The sequence below is a fragment of the Peromyscus californicus genome, unplaced genomic scaffold (genome assembly GCF_007827085.1).
Source record: "Peromyscus californicus insignis strain IS unplaced genomic scaffold, ASM782708v3 Scaffold_10__1_contigs__length_136768540, whole genome shotgun sequence".
NCBI classification, from domain to species: domain Eukaryota; kingdom Metazoa; phylum Chordata; class Mammalia; order Rodentia; family Cricetidae; genus Peromyscus; species Peromyscus californicus.
In genome coordinates, this window is record NW_026294391.1 from 117091932 (window position 1) to 117114827 (window position 22896).

At 41.8% G+C, this 22896-nt stretch overlaps 1 protein-coding gene across 5 annotated transcripts in view; it reads right to left on the reverse strand.

Annotated features, from left to right (window-relative positions):
* Arhgef6 (Rac/Cdc42 guanine nucleotide exchange factor 6) overlaps nt 1-22896 on the reverse strand; it is a 129268-nt gene that overhangs the window by 71487 nt on the left and 34885 nt on the right. For all 5 annotated transcript variants that reach the window (XM_052739857.1, XM_052739849.1, XM_052739840.1 and 2 more), the window contains 3 exons: nt 16466-16550; nt 14201-14325; nt 11656-11857 (listed from right to left, as the gene is read on the reverse strand). In XM_052739857.1, the coding sequence (XP_052595817.1) occupies nt 11656-11857; nt 14201-14325; nt 16466-16550 (412 nt within the window). The remainder of the gene's footprint in view (nt 1-11655; nt 11858-14200; nt 14326-16465; nt 16551-22896) is intronic.

Genomic DNA, 22896 nt, shown 5'->3' on the forward strand with positions numbered 1-22896 from the left:
CTAATATTTACTTGCAACTAAGTAACATCAAAGACATTCTATTTATCTTTATAACACCCTGATAAATGGAGGTCATCTTATTTTACAGAGAGAGAACATGAAACCAGGGATGTAATGTCCTTTGCCTAAGGTCATGCAGATAGGAAACGGCAGAACCAAGATCAAAGCTGAAGCATGACTTGATAAGGAGGGTCTGCTCCCAATCAATAGGATTTCTAAAGACAAAACTACTAAAGGGCTTGGTGAATAGCACTGGGCAGAAGCTGATGCAGGACTTCAGTAAAGATTTTAATTAGAAGTTAAGATTTTTGTTCAATTATTATTTAAACTGATCTTGATAAAAATAAAATTTTTGAGCCTATTGTGGTGGGTCACACTTATAATCCCAGTCCTAAAGAGGCTGAGGCAGGAGGATTGTAATAATTTTTAGACTAGCTAAGGGTACCGAGGGAGCTAATGGTCAACTGAGCTACACAACAAGATTGTCTCAAAAAAATGAAGAAATGAAGACCACTTTTTAAGTGTAAAAGCAAGGTCCACAGACCACAGACAAAACACGTGGAACATGCCTCATCTCCTTTGATCTCAGAAACTAAGCAAGGTCAAGTCTGGTTAGTACATGGATGGAAGGTATCAACAAGATGTGGTCACCAATAAGAAGCAAGACTAAGAAAAGTACATTCCACTAATGGAGTGCCTGCTAAGACACAGACAAGGGCAGGAAAGCCTGAAGGAATGCATAATGCCATTGAAACACAATGTGAAACACAATGGGGGAGAATCATATACAAAAGAAGTGGATGCTCTAGAGAATTCTTGATGACTGGGGTGACCGAATGCAACAGAAAAAGAGTTAGTTCTTTGAAAACATAAGAGAAGGTAAGGATGGGAGAAACCACAATGCATTACAAACATGTATGAAATCGTCAAAGAGAAAATTTAATAAAAAAAATCAATAAAATAATCAAAGCTCTAATAAGACTATGAGAAGAGTAAGACAGAGAGAGAACAAATTACCAATATCAGGGGCCTCTAAGATGACTCAGTGGTGTAAAGGCCCTTGCCACCAAAGCTGACAAACTGAGATTGAGCCCTGGACCCACACAGTGGAAGAAGAAAACTGACTCCCAAAGCTGTCCTTTTGCCTCTGCACGCATGCATACACACACACACACACACACACACACACACACACACAAAGAGAGAGAGAGAGAGAGAGAGAGAGAGAGAGAGAGAGAGAGAGAGAGAGAGAGAGAGAGATATTAATTTAATTTTAAAAAAAATTACCAGTACCAGTAACAGGGATGAAACAAAAGATTTTACTCCAGATCTGGAAAATAGGGAATATTTTTATTTATTTTTGAGACAGGGTCTCATATATAAGGAAAAGTATTTTCCTAATCTGCCTTAATACAAACCTAATTAACCATGTACCTAATCATCCCCTCAATTGACTTAATGACTCCTTAACAGGATCAGTTGGAGAAAATAAAATTTGTTCAAAATCTTTTTTTTTCTAATCATGTTTGTTTCAACATTTTCCTGGCATGGAAATTTTGCATGGAAAATGAGAAGCCTTCTTTCTTTCTTTTTCTTTTTTCCTTTCTTTCTCCCATAATTTTTTGGGGGCAGGGGGTGATTTTTGTTTTTGTTTTTGTTTTTTGAGACAGGGTTTTTCTGTATTGCCCTGGCTGTCCTGAAACTCGCTCTGTAGACCAGGCTGGCCTCGAACCCAGAGATTGTTCTGCCTCTGCCTCCCAAGTTTTGGGATTAAAGGCGTGCATCACCACCTCCTGGTTCCATGTTTCTTTTTAAGGTAAGATTTTGCCAGCATCACAGGTTGACTGAAAACTCATGATCATCCTCCATCTTCAGTATCCTAAGTGTTAGGATTACAGGTGTAACCCACAATGCCTGTCTTGGGAAAAGGTGAATGAAAAAATCTTCACAAAAACCTTAGCTTTTAGGGCTAGTGACATGGCTCAGAGAGTAAAGATGTTTGCTGTTTGCCACCAAACCTGATTGCTTTAATTTGAGCCCCCGGTGGAAGGAAAGAACCAATTCCAGCAGAACCAGCAGAACAAATGCCTGCAAGTTGTCCTCTGACCTCCACACCCAAGCATTTATACATACACAAGTGAATGAACAAATAAATGAAATAAAAGAATTAGAAGCCTTGGCTTTTCAGATAACAAAGGCAAAAAAGGAAAAGCAAGAAGATGAATTACTGCAAGTTTGAGGCCAGCTTGGTCTACTTAGCCAAGATTGCTGGGACTATATAGTGAGGACCCCATCTCAAAAAAGTCTCCTTTTTAGATGAATGAGTGGTGTAGCTTGCTATATTACCACAATGCATTGGCGCCAATTTCTTGCTTTATTAACAACTTGTTAGTTTATAGGTTACCACTGATTTTAAAAAGAGAACTTAAATTATACAGATGACTAATTTTTTATTTATAATATACCTGGTTCAAATGCAATAAAGGAGTAAGTGTTCTTATCATACCTTCTGTGGCTCATAAAATGACAAAATTCATATTTTATGTATTTTTCTGCAGTAAGATCGTCAAAAAATGTAATTCTGCTCAAAATAGAGTTTATTTTTCTCATGTTCTAGGAAATAGAAAATGAGGCATGATGAACAGTCGTACATTTTTTAATTTACTTTCAGTTTATGTGAGGGAGTGTTTTACGTTCATATGTGTACACAAACCACATATATACCTGGTTCCTGCACAGACCAGTACAAGGTGCTGGATTCCCTGGAAGTGGAGTCACAGACCATTGTGAGCCTCCATGTGGGTGCTGGGCATTGAACCCGGGTTCTCAGAAAGAGCAGTAAGTAAACTCTTAACTACGGATCTATCTCTCCATAGCTTCTTGATGTCACTGATGTTGAAGTTCTGGCCTCTTAGTGAGACATTTTTATCATCATGGTCATAAAAACCTACTGTATCTTTAACCTCAAGCACATGCTGAAAGCTCTCTGTGTCTCTCTGTCTCTGCCTCTGTGTGTGTGAGAGAGAGACTCAACTACTCTATTTCTTGCATTTTTATAATATCTTCTGGGTTGTTCTTTATGCTGCACTTCTCTGAAATCTGTCTCCTCTCAAAGAGCAGGGAAAGCAGCTGCCTCTGTGCCTCTGATCACAGTCATTTCTACCCAAGACCTACAGTGGAATCTAGAACTTAATATGCCACTCCCTGAGGACAAATTTACCCCAGCACTAAGTGTTCTTGTAAATGACAGTTTCAAGAGACAGAAACTGCATGGCATTCCCCTGGCACAACACTCTTCAGTGGGAGGGTTATATGACTCTGAGCTTGCCTTGTCATTACATGACATTACAAAAATACTCTTAGTATTAGCTCGACTATCTCACCTTCCAGGCCATGTGTGTGAGTTTGCCAGAATTACTGACTGCCCAAGTGACCACAGGGCTTCATCTTTGACCCAATAGCAAGCAGATAGAGATCACCCAAGTTCTTCGTTCCATTCCTGATTCAACTTCAGGAAAGGGTTGAAGAGATTGTACAGCAGTGGGGTTTAAAATGTTGAAGTGAAGGTTTGTGTCTATGGAATACACATTTCATCTATGAATCAATCTTTGAATCATTGTCAACCTCCCTGAAGACTAGTCTTGTTTTCTAAGCTTACATATAAGCAAAGAATTCATGGAAAGAAGTTGATAAAAAGGCAGCCATTCACAATCATTGAATACAACACGTCCTTTGGTGACATTCTAGGTAGATTTGGTAGAGCTAGCAAGAGTTGGGGTGGGAAAGAATTCAAATCAACAAAACTTTATTGCTCACCTAACTTTCCTAACAAAATACCTAATACCTTCATTTAGACCAAGCTAACCTTTGACACTGGTCCAAAGCTCACTCTGCTCATCTGACCACAGAAGTTCACTGGTTTTCTCTGACCAATTACTAGGATTTACCTTATCCTTCCCTCCCTTACGGGCCCATCTGCGGATTCCTTGTCTTTTAGTATGCAGCTTGAACACTACTTCCTTCATTAAGTCTCCCGTAGCCTCTTCATCCTTAATATACTTTCTGACTCTGAATATTGCTGATCTGCAATATAATTTATACTTCATTATCCACTGCCTTATACTGCCACTTGCATGTTTCATCTTCAGTTTTTCCTTCTCCATATTCAATAACCCTCAAACATTTCATCACTTTCTGTACTAACACCTTCCAACCCCCAACACACACATATACATACACACCTTTCTCCTATCTTCTCTCTTTATTAGTACATCCTCTGCTTCTATAACAAAATATTTATAGATAGTTTCCCTATCTCACAATTCTGGAAGCTGAATGTCTGCGATTGGGTGGTCTTATTTATTTGGCCTCTGGTTAGAGTCTCTTTGGCTAGATCACAATATGGAAGAAAAACAGAAAGAGAACTGACCACATGAAGAAGAGGAGATTGCACAGTAAGACAGGAGACCACAGAGATTCAGGAGCCTGGTTTACTCTCTTTATAACAACCATTGTTACAGGAACTAGTCAACATTCCTAAAAAAACTACTGTAATCTCTCTTCCAAGGGTGCTGTCCCCAAAGACTTAACTCCACCTGCATCTCCAGTACATGTAGTGGGTAGCCATTCCAGCTTTGATCTGGAAGTTCCAACCCCCATTGAGACTTCGGCAACTGTCACGCCTACAAGGCGGGGCCAAGGAGGCACCTGGAGACCAGAGATCTGGATGGGCCAGCGCTCTCTCTGGGCCGGGATCCTGGACGGTGGAGGTGGGCCAAGCAGAGCTCCAGAGAACACCGCTGGACTGCGATACACCTTCCCCAGACCCCGCGACCTACCTATCCCTTAATTTGTAAGTTACGCCATTAAATAAATCTCCTTTTAACCACGTGGAGTAGCCTTAATAATTTCACCAATAAGTACAGGAGGTGGAGGCAGGTGGATCAATAATTCAAGGTCATCCTCCTTTATGTAGTGAGTTTGAGGTAAGCCTGGATAGGCTACAAGAGGCCCTGTCTCAAAACAAGGAGAAGAGGGGGAGAGTGAAAGGAAGGGATAGGGAGGAGAGGGGAGAGGAGAGAAAAAGAAACAGAGGAGAGAGGAGGAGGGGGAAGAAAGGAAAGGAGGAGAAGGGAAGAAAAAAATATACAAACATGAGCAGTTTTCCCCTTTACCCCCATCTGGTTGGCTTAGGTACCCCTCTTCTCAGCAGTCTCCATAGCATCGTATATTTAGCTAAATAGCTGAATATACTGTATTGTAATGGTATCTTCTCCCACTAACCTGCAAGCCAATGTGGTAAGAGTCATTCTTATGCTTTTCTGTTGCGCCAGTGTCTAGAACAAGAATTAATAAGCTAATCACGGGAAACAAATCTTTGTTGGCCAGTCAGATGAGTGAAAGATAACACATACCCTTAAAGAGCTCATCCTCAAGGTGAACTTCCAGATTTGGCGTTCTCCTCATCTCTTCCCTTGTCCTCATAACTACACTCTTTGGTTCTGTTTCAGCAATATCTTCCGCATCCATGCACTTTTCTTTCTCTCCACTATCACTCATTATCGAGATTGCCTGGGCCACAGAAAAAGCCTGAACCATCACTTCCCTGAAATCCAACTGTTTCCTAGAGCGCATACTAGCCTCTGCTTAAAACTTCACATTGAAGAGTTTTATTCTAATGTAAAGATAAATCCAACTGGGATTTGGAATGTAGCTTAGTTGGTAGAGTGCTTGCATAGTGTAGATGAGGCCTGGGGTTCCATTTCCAGCACTGCATAAACAGGGTATGGAGCACAAGCCTGCAACCCCAGTACTTAAAAGATGCAGGCAGAAAGATCAGAAGCTGTGGGTCATTATCGCATTCTACACAATGAATTCAAGGCTAGCTAGGGCTATGTGAGACTCTATCTTTAAAAGAAAAGTATAATAAAATAGTTATTTTCAGGAAAATGGATAGAACTGTAGATCATAAAGTTAAGCAAAATAGGCTAAACTTAGACAGATATTACAAGTTTTCTTGTCATACACAGAATTGTTGTGGGATAATCTTTTTTGCACTGTAAAGATATGTCTCTGCCTAAGGTGCCTTCTTATTGATTTAATAAGTAGTTGAATGGTCAATAGCTAGGCAGGAAAGAATAAGTGGGACTTCTGGGGAGAGAGAGGAACTCTGGGAAGAAGAGAGGCGAGAGACACCATCGAGACACAGAGGAAGTTGGACATACAAAATAGAAGAGAGGTTAAAAAATGCATGGTAAAATGTAGATTAATAGAAGCAGGTTAATTGAGTTATAAAAACTAGTTGCGAACAAGCCTAAGTGAAAAGCCTAGCTTTCGTAATTAATAATAAGTCTCTGTGTCATTATTTGGGGACTGGCGGGCCAAGAAAGTCCGACTACACAGAACCTAGAAATATGTAGGCAATGAGAGTAGAAAGATAACTGTGAGGAAAGGGAACAGTTATTAAGTCTTGAGAGAATATGGTGGTTTGAATAAGAATGTCTGCCCATAGGCTCATATTTGAATGCTTAGTCTACAGGGAATGGAAGTCTTTTTTTTTTTTTTTTTTTTTTTTGGTGTTTTGAGACAGGGTTTCTCTGTGTAGCTTTGTGCCTTTCCTGAAACTCCCTTTGTAGCCCAGGTTGGCCTCAACTCACAGAGATCTGCCTACCTCTGCCTCCCGAGTGCTGGGATTAAAGGCCTGTGCCACCACCACCCAGCAGGGAGTGGAACTCTTTGATAGTATTAGAAGGATTAGAAAATACGTCCTTGTTGGAGTGGGGGGGCCTTGTTGGAGGAAGTGTTACACTGTGGTGGGCTTTGAGATTTCAAAAGCCCATGTCAGGTCCAGCCTCTCTCTCTGATCTACTACAGATCAGGATGTAGTTCTCAAAGCCTGCCTGCATGCCACCATGCTTCCCCACCAAAATAATGAACTAAACCTCTGAAACTGTAAGCAAGCCCTCAGTTAAATACTTTCTTTCATAAGAGTTGCCTTGGTCATGGTGTCTTTCCACAGTACTAGAACATTGACTAAGACAGGACAGATGAGAACAAGGGTGAAGTAGAGGAGAAAGAAAATATTGCATACTTATCTTACATACAGAAGCCACATTTCTCTCTCTCTCTCTCTCTCTCTCTCTCTCTCTCTATATATATATATATATATATATATATGTGTGTGTGTGTGTGTGTGTGTGTGTGTGTGTGTGTGTGTGTGTATACAAAATGACATTAAGGAAGAAATGTGGTTATTCATAAGAGTAGAAGAAATAGCAAGAGAGGCAGAGGAGAGCTGGGACAGGGGAAATGGAGTATATGAAAATGTAATAATGAAACTCATTATCTTGTTGTCTTAGTTAGGGTTTCTATTGCTGTGAAGAGACACCATGACCATGGCAACTCTTATAAAGAAAACATTTAAAAGAGGTGGCAGCTTACAGTTTTAGATGTTTAGTCCATGATCATCATGGCAGGGAGCATAACACTGGAGCTACATGTTGATATGCAGACAAGAGCAAGAGAGACCTCAAAGCCCACCCCCACAGTGACACTTCCTCCAAGACTTGCTTCAACAGGGCCACACCTCCCAATAGTGCCATTCCCTTTGGAGACCATTTTACTTCCAACCACCACACTTGTATATTACCTTTAAAAATTAATGTTTAAACAAAACATGTCAGTGAAAAATAAAAAGCAACTTGACATTGCCACACCCCTCTTCATAGAGTTCTATCTAGCTCAAGAGCCTGGTCTTTTTCATGTATTTCATTCTCAAGGAAAATCAATCCTGCCTGCTACTCTACACCTTGAAGCATATATCTAATTAATCTTATCAATAAAAACCAGGAGTCAGATATTGGGGTAAAAACCTGAAAGATCAGAAAAGTAGGGGAGCAGCCACCAGTGACTTCCTACCTCTTCCATTCTTACGACCAAAAAGGCCGAGATCCTATCTCAGCCCTGCCTTATCACTTCTTGTCTCCTCTCTCTACAGTCCTCCAGACCTCTATGGTTAACTAGTGACTAGCTCTGCCCTCTGACTCCAAGCAAGCTTTGTCAGAACACAAACAAAAAGAACCACACAACAATGTATCCCTATAACCATCTTTAACTCACTCTCTCTAACCTTCTACCAGTCAAAACTATCTTCAAATCTTCACGACCCAGTTCATTCAAGGACTTCCCCTCAACTTAGAATATTACTAATCAAATTCTTTCTTCATTGCTCCAATAGCCACTTGTCTAGACATTTATCTGTATTGCCTGCTTTGTCTCATGCTGTTACTGTAAGTTAAGCATATAAGCCTAAGAGGGTCCTGGGGCAGAGTCTGGGGGCAATATTGCTACAGACACCCCAAGTGATTAGCAGATACTCAGTGAACAAGATAAATGCAATGTTATCACCTCCTTCATAATATCCATTTGTTTTACAGAACGATCTTTTTCTAAGTCTGGAATTTTTGTTGGTTTATATTCATTGTCCAGTACTAGGTGGCATACACACAATTTCTTTCAAGTAAATCATGTATGTTGACCATATTTACCCCACACATGTTTTTCTTTTGTTTTAGTTTTGATTTTTTGAGATAGGGTCTCACTCGGTAGCCCAGGCTGGCCTTGAGCTCATGGGCAATCCTCCCGTCTCACTCCCCAAAGTGCTGTAAATTACAAGCATGAGCCACCACACCCAGATATTTTACAAATATGTACCAAGCATAAACCAAGCAGAAGAGCCTCTTTGTTCTTGTGGTATCTACATTTTAAAGGTGAGCTGTAGGCAGCAAATGAAGTAAAGGAGTCAATGTAGAGGATGTTTGGGGAAAAAAACAGCAAAAAGAGTGAAGCAGGGCGAAACGATGGGTAGAGGAAGCGGGGATCGAATTCACCTCTGCCCCGGTGACTCAGGAAGGCACTGCTACAGTGTCACAAGAGAGCAGGCCTAAAGGGCACAAGGCAAGCAGTGCTGACATCTGGACAGCCAGGTAGGTCAAGAGAGCAGCATGTATAAAGTGGAACGAGTGAGGTCATCTAGGGACAAGGTTGGGCCAGCACTGCTGTGGTGACCTAGGCTTTTACACTTCCTGGGAGAAGCCATGATTTGGGTTACATTGTTAATGAATTGCTCTGATAATGTAGTTTAGGCAAGATTACAGAAGTGACAGGAACAGCAGCAGAGAAGGCAAGACAGTGATGACAATGAGCTACAGGAGAGATGCTGTTCAACACACATCAAATCCTAGACCTTCCTTGCCTCACAAGCTTCCTGGACTCTGAAGCCAGACCTATCCTCAATAGTAGGATGTTTGTAGGGATCCCCTAAGTGCCCAAGTCTGGCCAGAATTTGCTGATCTGAGTCTTAAACCAGAGTATTCCAAGAAAAGCCTGAAGGGAAGAGAGAGCAAGGCCTATGGTAGTCTTTAGGCACATTGCTATAAACCCCATAGTGAGTGACATGCTATCCACTTCTCTACCCTTTAAGCAATGCTTGGGATTTCCAGGTGAGGCAGCAAAAATTGTTCCTTTTACTTTTGCAGATGAGGACACTGCACCAGGGAGCTTTAGTGGAAATCTGGAAAGTGGTTTAGGGATCCTGACAACTGGATTATGTCAAAGGAAAGATACAGCGGGGAGTGAAGCTCAGCTGTAAAAATAATCAAAACCAAGGAAGTTCCAGGCAGGCCTGTGAAAATACTTCCAGCGCTTTAAAAAAAGCCTCAATTCCCAGTAAATAAAAATGTTGAGGGCTGGGACTCCGGATCAGAGGTAAATCGCTTGCCCAGCATGTATTAGAACCTGGGTTCCATGCCCAGCATGTATTAGGACCTGGGTCCCATGCCCAGCATGTATTAGGACCTGGGTTCCATGCCCAGCATGTATTAGGACCTGGGTTCTATGCCCAACTGGCAAAAACTGATGAGAAGGCTAAACAAACAAATATTTCTAAGTCCTCCAGTAAACACACTCCATTCAGTGAGATGCTCCTCTCCCCGTCCCAGAACCCAGAAAGTAGAACAACTAAATTTCATCTTAAGTACTTGAAAGGAAAGCTTTCTAAGAATGATAGTTATCTGGGGACAGCTGTGCAGGGAGAAGGAACTTTTATTATCTATATTATACTTCTGAAATATTTTATTTAGAGTGAGTCTATATTTTATGAATTAAATGTATCAATGTAAAACTATGTTTTGTATGTGTGAGCATGATGTGTGTGTGGGAGGCGGCACTCCAGCCATGGCACATGTGCTGAGATCAAAGAAGTGCTCTGTGGAATTGGTTCTCTCCTGCTGCTTTTCTGTAGGTTCTAGGGCTCAGGCTCAGGTCATCACCCACGGAGCATCTCACTGGCCCACAGTATCATTTTTTTAATTAAAATGTATTTATTTGCTTATTCCTTTCTTTATTTTAGGGGGCATGCATCATGGTGCATATATGGGGGTCAGAGACCAACTTTTGAGAGTTGGTTTTCGGCTTCGACCATGTGCACTGGGGATCGAACTAAAGTTGTCAGGCTTGGCAGGAAGCACCTTTACTCACTGAGCCATCCGCTGGCCCCATCAATTATGAAGCATTAAAATAAAAAAACAAAGAAGTCATCTACAAAAGAGATAATACACTGAGGATCAGGCTATTGAAAAGAGCCCTTGGGTAAATATTTTTGAAAAATGAAGAGATGTAATAACATCACTTTTATCTGTATTATCATATTCTTTCATAAACTAGATGTGGGAGGGTTCTATTGATTTTTTTTTGTTGTTGTGGTTTGGTTTATTTGAGACATTGAGACAAGGTCTGATGTAGCCCAAGCCAGCCTAGAACTTCTTTTATGGGTAAAGATGACCTTAAACTCTTAATCCGCCTGCTTCCATTTCTTCAGGGCTAGGATTACAGATGTACACCACGATGCTGTGCTAATTTCTGTTTAGTATTACAAAAAGAATCTGCCTTCTTATTTAAAAGGACAAATAAGTCTAAAAAAAAAACTTCTAAGGCAGAGCCAGGCAGATCTATGTGAGTTCGAGGCCAGCCTGGTCTACAAAGTGAATTCCAGGAAAGGTGCAAAGCTACGCAAAGAAACCTTGTCTCAAAAAAGCAAAAAACAAAACAAAACAAAAACAAAAACAAACAAAAAACTTCTAAAGAGCAATTAGAGTCTGTTGTGTGTATATTATTCAGGAAAGGGAAAAGCAGCTCCTGGCGTGCAATAAGCTAAGGACAGTCTTGTTCCTAAAATGGCCAGGCCACTTTCTGCAGGAGACTGTTCTCTCTCTCACACATCTCTGAGGCAGTGTTAAAAAGGGAAGTTAGCTCTCAGCTTCTCTTGTTATTGTATTCTGCCATGGTGATTCTCAGAGGAGCAGGAAGGACTCTGCACTGTGTACTCTGGGCTAGTCAGTGGACAGAAAGGCACGTACTTAAAGTACAGCAGTTGTTCGAACTTTGGATTCCTTTGCTTATTTAGTTTTCACAGAATCTAAATAAAACTTTGTCTCAACATATGGAACTCTTCCCAGTTCTGTCCTAGTCTTATTTTGGACATACACATACATGCATCAACTGTTTGTGTTAAGCAATTTCAAATCAAACATTTTCAATGAGAACACTGGGAAGGAACAAGTGTCACACGTAAGAAGACTTTTTAAAAGTTTTACTCACCACTTGGTTTAATTTCTCGGACATAATTACTAGGGAACCATCCTGTTCTCCCATTCAGTGTGCCTTCCCACCAGCCTCCTTCTTCAACTCGAGTGACATAAATGATGTCCCCTTTACAAACTGACAATTCATCTTCATTAGTCTGCTTGAAGTTGAATCTTGCCTTTACTATCAACTGGTGACTTCCATTTTCCGTCATCTCCTAGAGAAACAAAAGTCACACCAGATTAAGTGCCCATCTAATTGAGGCATGGGGAGAAATTATGTAGATTTAAGCCAAGTGAAGTGACCAAGGCTATGACCCCAGGGATATGGGGAAATGACTCAGCAGTTAAGAATGCTGGCTGCTCTTACAGAGGAACTGGGTTCAGTTTGTAGCACCCACGTGGCAGCTCACAACTATTTGCCACTCCAGTTCCAGAGAGTTTGTTGCCCTTTTCTGTCCTTCTTGGGCACTTTGGTAAGTGGTACACAGACATACACGCAGGCAAAACACCTAAACCCATTAAATGTATTTTCATTTAAAAAGAGTAAAACCCCAGGTCCATCTCAGTTATTCATTTGTTTATTTATTTTGTTCTTTTTTTTTTTCAGAACTATGTCTCATATTAGCTCTGGCTGGCCTGGAATTCACTAAGCAGTCTGGGCAGGACTCACAGCAATCGTCCTGCCTCTCAGCCTCCCAAGTGTTGGCATTACAGGCATATGATATCATGTCTAGCTTAGCCTCAGTTTTGAATTTAGGAGTCTCTGAATGGTTCTCAGGAGAGGTTAATAGCCCCTTCAAGTCCATACACAAGTGTCTGCAGGGCCCTGGGAAATGATGACCCAAGCTCCAGCCTGGGAGTCCATGGTGGAAGGAAAGAAGGAACGGACCCCTAAACATTGTTTCCTGATCTTCACATGCACCTGCATTCATATACAGAGAGCACACAGACACAACAACAGCAATAATAATCATAGAAAAATTTTCTATACAAATTGCATTTGTCAGAACGTGTATTTTCCAGGGAGTCACAGCTTTCGGTTCCCTTTTCTTCCACCAGCTTTCTAAACGTGGCTGCTGAGCAAACTAATATACCATTCCATCCTGCTTCTCTCCAATATAAAATTTGGTCCAAATGTTAGCTACTAACCTACCCTTATAAAAATTGCTCCCATCTTTCAGTTACTAACAAATCTCAGCTAGGCTAGCCTTAAGTAGCAAGTAAAGATCACATGTAGCAGCAGTTAGGCTGGGTAGGGGAAGGCACACATCTGTGCTCCTAGCACTTAGGATTTGAAGGGAGGAAGATCAGGAGTTCAAGGTTATCCTCAGCTACACATCGAGTTCAAGGTCAGCCTGAGCTACATGAGACTGCCTCAAAACACTCACAATTATATAAATAAGAAGTTCTGGGCTTAACTTCCTAGAGTCACAGATCCTTATGAGAATCTGATAAGCTCAATGTAGTTTTCCTTGCTCATATTAGTTTATCCACACACACTTTTATATGCAATTTAAGAAGGGCCAAAGAGTATGGCACCATAGTATTCATCAGCTTCTCCAAGGGATCTGCTGGGAGAGCTGTGCTGTAACTTAGTTGGTAGAGTGCTTATCTAGAAGCCCTTGTTCAATCCTCACCATTGTATAAACCAAGTATGCTTGTACGAACTTGAAAACCTTGCACTTGGGGGCTTGAGGTAGGAGGATCTGACGTTCAAGGTCATTCTACCTCCAAGACATAGCAAGTTCTATGCTGGGCTGGGTTATGTGAGAGTCTGTCTCAAAAAGAGGAGGAGGATGGAGTGAGCTCCAAAGGGATAAGCACCACCTGCTTAGATGCTCTGGCAATAACAGGTTGTGGTGGCCTACAGTAAGCCAGTTGCTTTTGACAAGGATGAAAGAACAGAAAACGGCATTTCCTCCCAAATCAAAGCTTCTAAGACCAAATGCAAAAACACCTAGGAGACCCAGTATACCATGGGCTGATATTTAAAAGTGGGTCTTCTTTTGAGACACTGGTCTTGAGTGTACTATGTAGTCCAGGTTAACCTTAAACTGGTGATGCCTCTGCCTCAGCTTCCAGAGTGCTGGGACTGCAGGTTTGTTCTATCACATCCAGCTATGCTTGGGTCTTGCTCAATAGGAATTAAAAAAAAAATTGCAATCAAGACCAGAACAACAAGAGTACTGATTGCTTGTGAATGCCAGGTAATAACTCATTCTAATAAGCTCATGGGCTAGAGAAAGTAACAGCAAAGTGCCATCAGGAGCAGTCATAATGACTGACATTTGCATAGCATTCTCAATTAAGTGACTAGCTGAATTCTAGTAAACAACAAAGCTGGGGCTTCGCCCTTGAATTCCTGAGGTAGGGGCCCCACCTACCTGCTTTAGCTCAGCATTCCAGCCTGAACCGGTATTCATTCTGTACCTCTTTGTCCAGTGACACAACAAACAAGCAGGGTATCTACCTCACCACATCTGGAAATACATCTGGGATGCTGATCTGATTTGACAGATTTGAAAACAGAAGGGGTAGGAAACGGGGACTCTACTTACCACAGCCTTTGCCTGGCTTTGCTGCGCTGGAGTTGTGCTGGGAACTGCTGCCTGGGGGGTTGTCGGAGAGCCGTTGGTAGTGCTAAGAGAAGAGGACCGTCCACATGGTCTTTCTGATAGCTGATCTGTGAAAAGAGAAGGAGAAGACGTGGTAAAAGAACCATTTACGGCAGCAAACCACCTACAACCGGAGAAGCTCCTTCCCAGGACATTGCCAAAGCCATCCTAGCAGCTCCTGGGACTTCTGTCATTCTGAGCAGGCTATGTGTTTCAGGTTCCCCCTCCCTTTTATCTTTTCAATGGCCAACTTTTTTCTTCTTAACCTTACTGGCCACTGCTGTCCAGTATAATGAAAAACAGCGACAGAACCACATTTTCTCCTAACCCATTTCCCTACAACTCTTCCCTCCTGAACCAGTTGCCACAGTATGCCCTGTTATCCAAGGCAGACCTATATCGGGTACCAAACAGCTGTTTGTGGCTCTTATTACTTTTGAAATATTTCAAATTTCTCTCTTTGTTTGCTGGCCCATAACTTAGGGGTTCTTTGCTTACATGTAAAAATATGCATGGCACACATAACACAGTCTCCCTGGTGTGATGGAGTGGGGTTCGGAATCAGAATGAGGGAGAGGGTGTATTTGAGACAGATGCAATCTTGATACTAGAATCGCTTTATAAAATCAAACACGGGAGCCTTCTCTTGCTTGATTCTTTGTGAAATTTGATCGGGCCAGAACTGAGCTGGGTGTTTTCAGTATGCTGAGCATGTATTAAAGGGAGAGGCTGGCTTCTTGACAAATTCAAATGAGGCTCCTTTTCCTCTCCACTTATTTTTAAAAGATATAAACTGCAAAAGTCTAAAGCCCAAACATTCCCTAGGCGACAGGCTCAGTATCCAAGTAATTTCCTTGAGGCTGTGGGTTTTAACTTTCACCTCCTTGTATTTTTATAAATATCTGTGGTAAGCGAAGAGACTGTAAAACTTGCTAGAAGAGTTTGGCAAAGGAACGTATAATTTGTGTGGCATAATGTTAGAATTATACCATCCTCCCTTCCCAGAACTGGATACTTGTCATGTGCGTTAAATATAGCTCCTTGAATTAGCTGTACTCTGTGCTCTACGCCTCGCAAGAGCTCAAAAACATTTTTTTCCCAAATAGCAAAAGAACAACTTTGGAGAAGTATTTTTCCACATCTTGCTATTATCTACAGCTCTTTGGGGTAAAACTATAATTACTTGATGGCTTCCTAGATGCTCCATCCTACTTGGCACTTGATTACATTGTCTGCTCTTGCTCCCTAATTGTTTCACGTGGGTAAGTTGAGTCTCCATAAATAGATGGTAATTTTCTCAAGGGCAGGGCCGTATCTTCCACTTCCTCTATGGCACCTGGCAGTGCTGAGCACACAGTCTTTGGGCTCTTAAACCATTCAGTAGCAGGATTCATGTTTGACATAAGGGCTCTGGACAGTCATGTGTGGGTTTGAATCGTAGATTAGTCATCTGTTTTCTAGTTGGCTAACTGTGGGCCTGGCATTCATCATCTATAATGTGTACTTCGTCGTCACCATATCCCCCAAAGGTGTTTCAAAGATTGAATGAGATCACTTGGAGCTATTGAGACAGCCTAGACCCATGGAGAGGGCTCAAAGCATTTGAACTCTCAATGACCACTACTGATATAGTTAAGACATGATGTCACAGAAGAAAAGGGTTAGTGTAGTTTTATCAATTTCCTCTTTACTCTGATTATACTTAATGACCTCCAATACAGTGGATAGGAAATGTTTAAATAGGCTACTCTTTTCATTCATGGGGAATCTGAGGTTTCATTCACAGTGCAAAGTTACTGAAAAGCTCTTTTTCACGACCAATGGAAAACTAAAAGAAAAATATCTCTGGCAGAGAAAGGGAAGTGATGGCTGTATTTTGTAAACCTTACTTTTTTTAAAGGAGGAACTGGTCTTTCCCTTTTTGTTTTCTGTCATGTTACACTCAACTGGCAATCCAAAAACTTTGCATGAAATCACTTTTTGGTTCTTATTGTTGTATTAAGGATATTAGAATGTGATAGGTAGGCTTGATAGGTGTGTTTTTTTTCTTGTTATTCTGTGATAGGTACATTAAAGTTATTAAAAATTGAAGTACTTTTTATTTGTTTGAATTTATTTGGGGGAAGGGAAGAAATTTGCACCATTTGAACAACTGTAGCCATAGTTGGCTTCTAGAAACATGGATCATAAATCACTGACATGCCTTACCTTCTGTTGCTTTGTTGACAGCTAAAAGAGTACTCAGAACCTTGGAGAAATTGATCCCTGAATAAAGGTCATCAGGCTCAAATACCTATTAGAAAGGAAATTTGAAACTGTAAGACATTGTAAGCAATCAACTCAACAAACAAAACTGTGAAAAGGCCCCTTCCTCAAGTACTCAAGAGGGAAAAAATATGTACAAGACAAAATGCAAACCTCTGCCTACCTTCTGGAGAAACTAGAGCAGTGGCAAAGCTGCCTAATAGCATGTGGCAGCCATCAATGAGTCAGAACAAGACAGTACTGGGATATGAAAGACAAGCCAAGAAGGCAGCGCCCAGCAGGAAATCTACAGCACATACTCAGGGCCACTCTCCTGATCTGAACACACGAAGCTCCTCGGCCAGTTACAGGAAGCTCATGTGCACAGGTTCCAGTTACTGGCCAACCCCTCTGCCATGGCCCCAGAAGTCTACAAATAAGGAGGGGAGGCTTTCTGCTTTACCTTTTTTTTTCACTGTCCTTACGAGTGGCACTGTCATAAGTCCCCATCTCTCCTCCCCTTCCTCCATGGTGCTGCCCAACTGCTTAGGATCCCAATGCCACATTGCAGAACTTCTGTCCCAACCTGCCTTTTGCTCTGCAGCCTCACTTCCTGTTTTCTGCTGATTGATCTTGCCCTTCTCATGTGTGAACCGAGAGGTTCTGACTCTCCATCTGCCTGAGTATGTGAGTTCTTCCTGGTTTTGGGTGACTTTTCTAGCTATGATGTTAGGCCTTTCTGACACTTTGGCCAGGCATGATGGGTCACATCTGTAGTCACCACACTTGGCAGGCTGAGGTAGGAGGATTGCCATGAATTTGAGGCCAGCCTGGGCCACAGAGTGAGCTCCAGGTCAGCCTGGGATAGAGTGAGACCTGCCTAAAATGAAAAATCCACATTGCCAGTTTTTGCCACCATTCTGATAGGCTACTGTTCCTACTGAAAATACCAATTACCTACTGATGTATTTTTGTGTATTTATTTATGTGTATGTGTTAGAAGACAACTTTTGGGAAGTTCTCTCCTACTATGTCCATCCTAGTGAGTTAACTCTGGTTGTCAGGCAAGTGCCTTTAACCACTGAGCAATTTCACCAGCCTCACTGTTTTAAATGCAATGTAAAATGTTGGTTTTAAAACACATCCCCTGTACTAAGATGGGTTGAGGCTTCTTATAATCTCTGACAGGTATATTGAGGCTAGTATCGTCAAGCACAGGAACAATCTAAAGCAGTCAGTCAGTAGCATAGATGTAAACCAGGCGTGGTGACTCATACCAGTAATCCCATCACTCAGTAAATTGAAGCAGGAGGATCACCAAAAGTTCAAGGCCAGCCTAATCTACATAGTAAGTATGACAACCTGAGTTAGGGCCCCAGAATTTACATGAAGTAAAACATCAATTCCTTAAGTTGTCCCCTGGCCTCTATAATCATACTGTGGAATGGGTATGGGAGCATGCACGCACACACACAGAGAGCAAATAAACAAATAAGAAGCATAGACAGACTTTTAATAAAAGGGTACCGTTAATATTTGTGAAGAGTTAAATGGTACTACATTCCAAATGTTTAAAATGCACTTTTCCGGGAATAAACTGACAGGAGTTCTATTTTAGTTTGCCAAAGCCAAGATAAACACAATGCAATAGATGATGACCAGAGCATCCTTAACTGCAGAGGATGCCGGAATTAGTCTATCTCCCCTAGAACTGACCCAGTGGGAAAGTGTTCATGACATCTATGCCCAAACAGGCAGCAGGCAGAGTCACTTGTTTCCTTTGTATTGAATGTGTTCCCTTCACAGTTTCACACAGACACAGACATCGATAGTGCACTCTGCTCACTCTCACTCTCGCCCTCTCATCTCCCTCCCACACTCCTATTATCCACCCCCACAAGTCTCTTCCCTATATTTATGTCTTCTTTTGCTTTGTGACCCACCAAGTCTAACCAAGGCTGTTTGTGAAGTTCAATTGGTTTCAGTCTGTAATTCCCAGTGGGACTGATTGTGTGTGTGTGTGTGTGTGTGTGTGTGTGTGTGTGTGTGTGTGTGTGTGTGTGCATATGTCTGTTAGATAGATACAGAAAAAGTGGACGGTCTCTACAACAATAAACAAAATGAAATGCTAGGAGAATAGACACATGAGAGTAAAACCTGTGATGAAAATATTCCCCTTGTTTTACTTGTATTCCTTACCCAGGGTGATTACTTGCAAATGGCAACACTAGGATTCTTAAAATAGCCCGGTACTTGACTGAGTTTTAGAACATATGAACTGATCATAAAATAAAACATGCATCAACAAAAGTCACTGTTTAAATGAGGAAGTTGCCTGGACTGCATCCAGTTCCCTTTTGAGAAAACCCAAATATACTTGAGATTATCCACAGATGCTGTTCTTCTCACAGCTAGCCTGTTCTGAAGCAGCAGGAACTAAACAGGAAGACATTACAGGGGGCCTGTGGGGACTAGAAGAAAAACAAAGCACAGGGATTATTGTTTCTGAACATTTGGGGGACCAGATGACATCTATGCCCATACAGACAGCCTTCACTACACCATACATTCCTAAGCTCTAAACTGATTTTTTTTTTTTGAGACAGGGCTGCATGTAGCACAGACTGGCCTTGGACATGCTTTGCAGTCAAGGAGGACCTTGAAATTTTGAGCCTACTGCTTCTACCTCTCAGGTGTTGGGATTAGAGGTGTGTACCACCACGCCCTGTTTTATGATGGGCAAGTACTTGACCAATTGAGCTACATCCCCAGCCTCTCAAAATTGAGTATTGGAAGTTCTACTCTAGATCTTTCTTCCATGAACTTAACCTGGATCTACTAGAGAGAAGAGCATATCAGTTCCATTCATTGTCAGCCATTTAGACCATACTGCAAAGGAGAAGTGTGGGATCAAATTTACAAATGAGGATGTCCAGAAGGACACTGGTGCCCAACTGGGAAAAAGTAGGGGAGAGTCCCTTAGGGTGGAGTGGGATAAGAAAAACAAGGAGAGCCGGGTGGTGTGGCGGCGCACGCCTTTAATCCCAGCACTCGGGAGGCAGAGCCAGGTGGATCTCTGTGAGTTCGAGGCCAGCCTGGTCTACAGAGTGAGATCCAGGACAGGCTCCAAAAGCTACACAGAAAAAACCTGTCTTGAAAAAAGCAAGCAAGCAAGCAAACAAACAAACAAATAAAAAACAAACAACAACAAAAAGAAAAGAAAAGAAAAGAAAAACAAGAAGTGGAATAGAAAGAACGCCAGTTTTCATTGTTGTTTTTGTACTTTTTCTTTGGTTTGCTTTTGAGGCAGAGCTGGCCTGGAACACACTGTATGCAGTAATTTCTTCTGTCTCTGCCCCACCCCAAGTATTGGTATTACAGGATTGAGCCACCACACCTCGCCCTAATGTCACAAAATGGAGAATTAATAATCCCTCTTTCTATCTGCAAACCCTGGGACCTGTGCAAAGGTAAAGTGTGTAATTGTCCAAAGTGCTCTTCAAAGTTAAAGTCAAATCATGGCAAAGCTGTGATGATGTCATCAAGTAGGACTTTGGGAAACACTCACTAGCCTCTTCAGTGTCTGGTATATGGTCAAGATTCTGATTAGCTGAACTTTCTTTATTCCTGCTTCAGTCCAGAAATAAGCCAGTTAGTTCATTTAGATCTGTGAAGGTCAGATAAACAACAAGACTTGCACCCTCTGTTCATTTTACCACTTCTGGAAAAAAGAATTTGTATTATTGCTAGAGAATGCCAAGGTAGCAAGCACTCCAGCAATTGGCTGAATTCGACTCAAGTTTATAATCAACAGAAACTCCACTGTGGGTAAGCAATAGCGAAGACAGGCACTAAAGCTCATTAGGGATTCTTCTCTGAACATTCACATACAGCTGGCCAAACTCCATTCCAACATTAGCAGATGAAACGAGACAAGACACTTAGTTGTTACACGTTTTCCAACATTTTTTCCATTCTGGAAATCCACAATAACATCAAAACCTATTTTCCATCCTCTAAACACCAGTTGTGAATTCTGAAATCTTGGGGATCTGCCAGTGTAAATTGTGCAGAAGTTACTATTTCTATGATTTTACAAATAGATCCTTTTAGCGTCACTCTCCGTTTCAACAAGTAAGGCAAAGAGGCACATTAGAAGACATTCCCTGTTGCATTCTCTATTACCCCACTAACCCACTCCCCATTTTAGACAAGGTCTCACAGAGTCTAGGCTAGACCACAAACTCCCTATAGTCAAGAATTACCTTTCAAGTATTGATGTTTCTGCTCCCACCTCCAGAACACTGGGATTACTGGCATTGGCCACCACAGCAAGTTCAAAACGGTACTGCAGAAGGAACCCAGGGCTTCATGCATGCTAGGCAGACTCTCTACTCACTGAGCTACATCTCCATTCTATCCCTCACTAATCATGTAAATATGATAACTGATTTGCTGGGTTCCTGCCATCTGCCTGGCATGATGCTTAGAGAGTAAGTACATATTGCAATGATTTGAGTGCTTATGTCACCCAAATTCATACATTGAAATGTAATCTTTGAGGTAATACTATTTGGAAGTGGGGACACTGGGAAGTTATTAGGTCATGAGCAAGCATGGTTCCCTCATGAATGGCATTAGTAACCTCATTAGAAAACAAAAGTGAGGCTGTGGCTCAATGGTTAAGAGCACTGGCTGCTCTTCCAGAGGACCAGAGTTCAATTTGTAGAACCCACATGGCAGCTCACAACCATCTGTAGCCAGGAAATATGACACCTTCTAGCCTTTGCTGGTATCAAGCACACACATGGTGTAAAGACATACATGCAGGCAAAAACTCACACACATAAAATAAAAATAAAATTTAAAAATAAATAAATAAATAAATAAATAAATAAAGGACCCCAAACAGCTGCTTTGCCCTTTCCACCATATGAGGACACTGTGGTCGTGTACTCACCAGCTACTGGCTCTACGAGCAGCTTCATCCTGGACTCCCCAATCTCCACAACCATGAATAACAGAAACTATTTCTGTTGTTATAAGGTTATGATATTTTGATATTACTTGAGATTAAGATTAAAATTTTTCATTGTATTTGTTTCTCCCAACAAGCCTACAATATGGGAACAATTGTTTCCTCACTTCCTTAAATGGATAAACTAAATAAGATCCAGAGTAGAAGTCACAGGCAAAGAAAGTGATGGAACCGATAAGATGAAAATACACAAGAAAGGAATCGGGAGTGTGGTTCGCTTGGCAGAGTGCGTTCGCTTGGTAGAGTGCCTGCCTAGCTTGCACAAAGTCCTGAATTTGACTGCTAGCGCTCTGTAAATAAGGAGTATTGAGACATTACTATAATCTCAATAGTCAGGTGGCTGAAGCAGGAGGATCAGAAGACCACGTTCATCTTCAACTACATATCGAGCTTGAGGCCAGCCTGAGACAGATGAAGCCTTCCCTAAAATTAAAAACATTTACAAGTGGGTGCTCTGACGGGCATTGTAGCCATGCGCATACACTTGAGGTTTCCTTGAGACATAAGAAAACACAGAAAAGCCATCCGTGGGTTGGCATAGGAAGAAATCCCTTGCTACTTCAGTCCAAGTAGCGTCTGTACCATCTGTAGACAGCTCGATAGAATCCCCAAAATGACAAATTCAACTCACTGCGGCAATGAGGAACTCCCCCGTACTGGACTGCCTCCCAAGGGGCCCTGCCTAATTCCTGGGCTGCCCTTCCCATTTCCTGACACAGCTCATGCTGCATTCGCCACAAGTCAGGAAGGGCAGCTCACATTTTGTAAGGCACCAGTCAGATGGAGAGTCCAGTTTGTGTTTACAGCAATGAGCTAAGCCACCTGGGCCCCCTGATTTCCTCATGATCACGCCTTCAGCACCTGAGTTAAGCAGTCACAGCAGCCAGCCACATCCTAGTTAAGAAAGGAATCCACCCTCCCCCCCACCCCACACACCCATTCTACTTCAGAACCAGCAATACCTTTAATGCCACTGTGCCTTCAACAGCACCCAGTGAACTCCCATTTCAGGTTACTTTCAGGTTTACATTGATCACAACTGGCTCCATCACTCTTTGTTTTTTTAATCTAATCAACTGAAAAACGAGTGATCCCATGGAACCACAAAGATGCACAGCTTCTCTTTCTAGCCTATTGAAGGAAAAGATGCCAAATGTTTAAGGACATTCCAGTGCTTCCCTGTTCGTCTTGGTCTTCTGAAACGGAATCTGAAATTACCTGAGCTCATCTGGAATCACATTCTCTAAGTCTCACAGCCTCTGCTAACCCCTGAACTTTGAAGGAAATGTCATTACGTGGAACGACTGAGACGGCAAAGCCGAGCTGCTTAGTCATATTCCACTGGTGGCACTGCTCC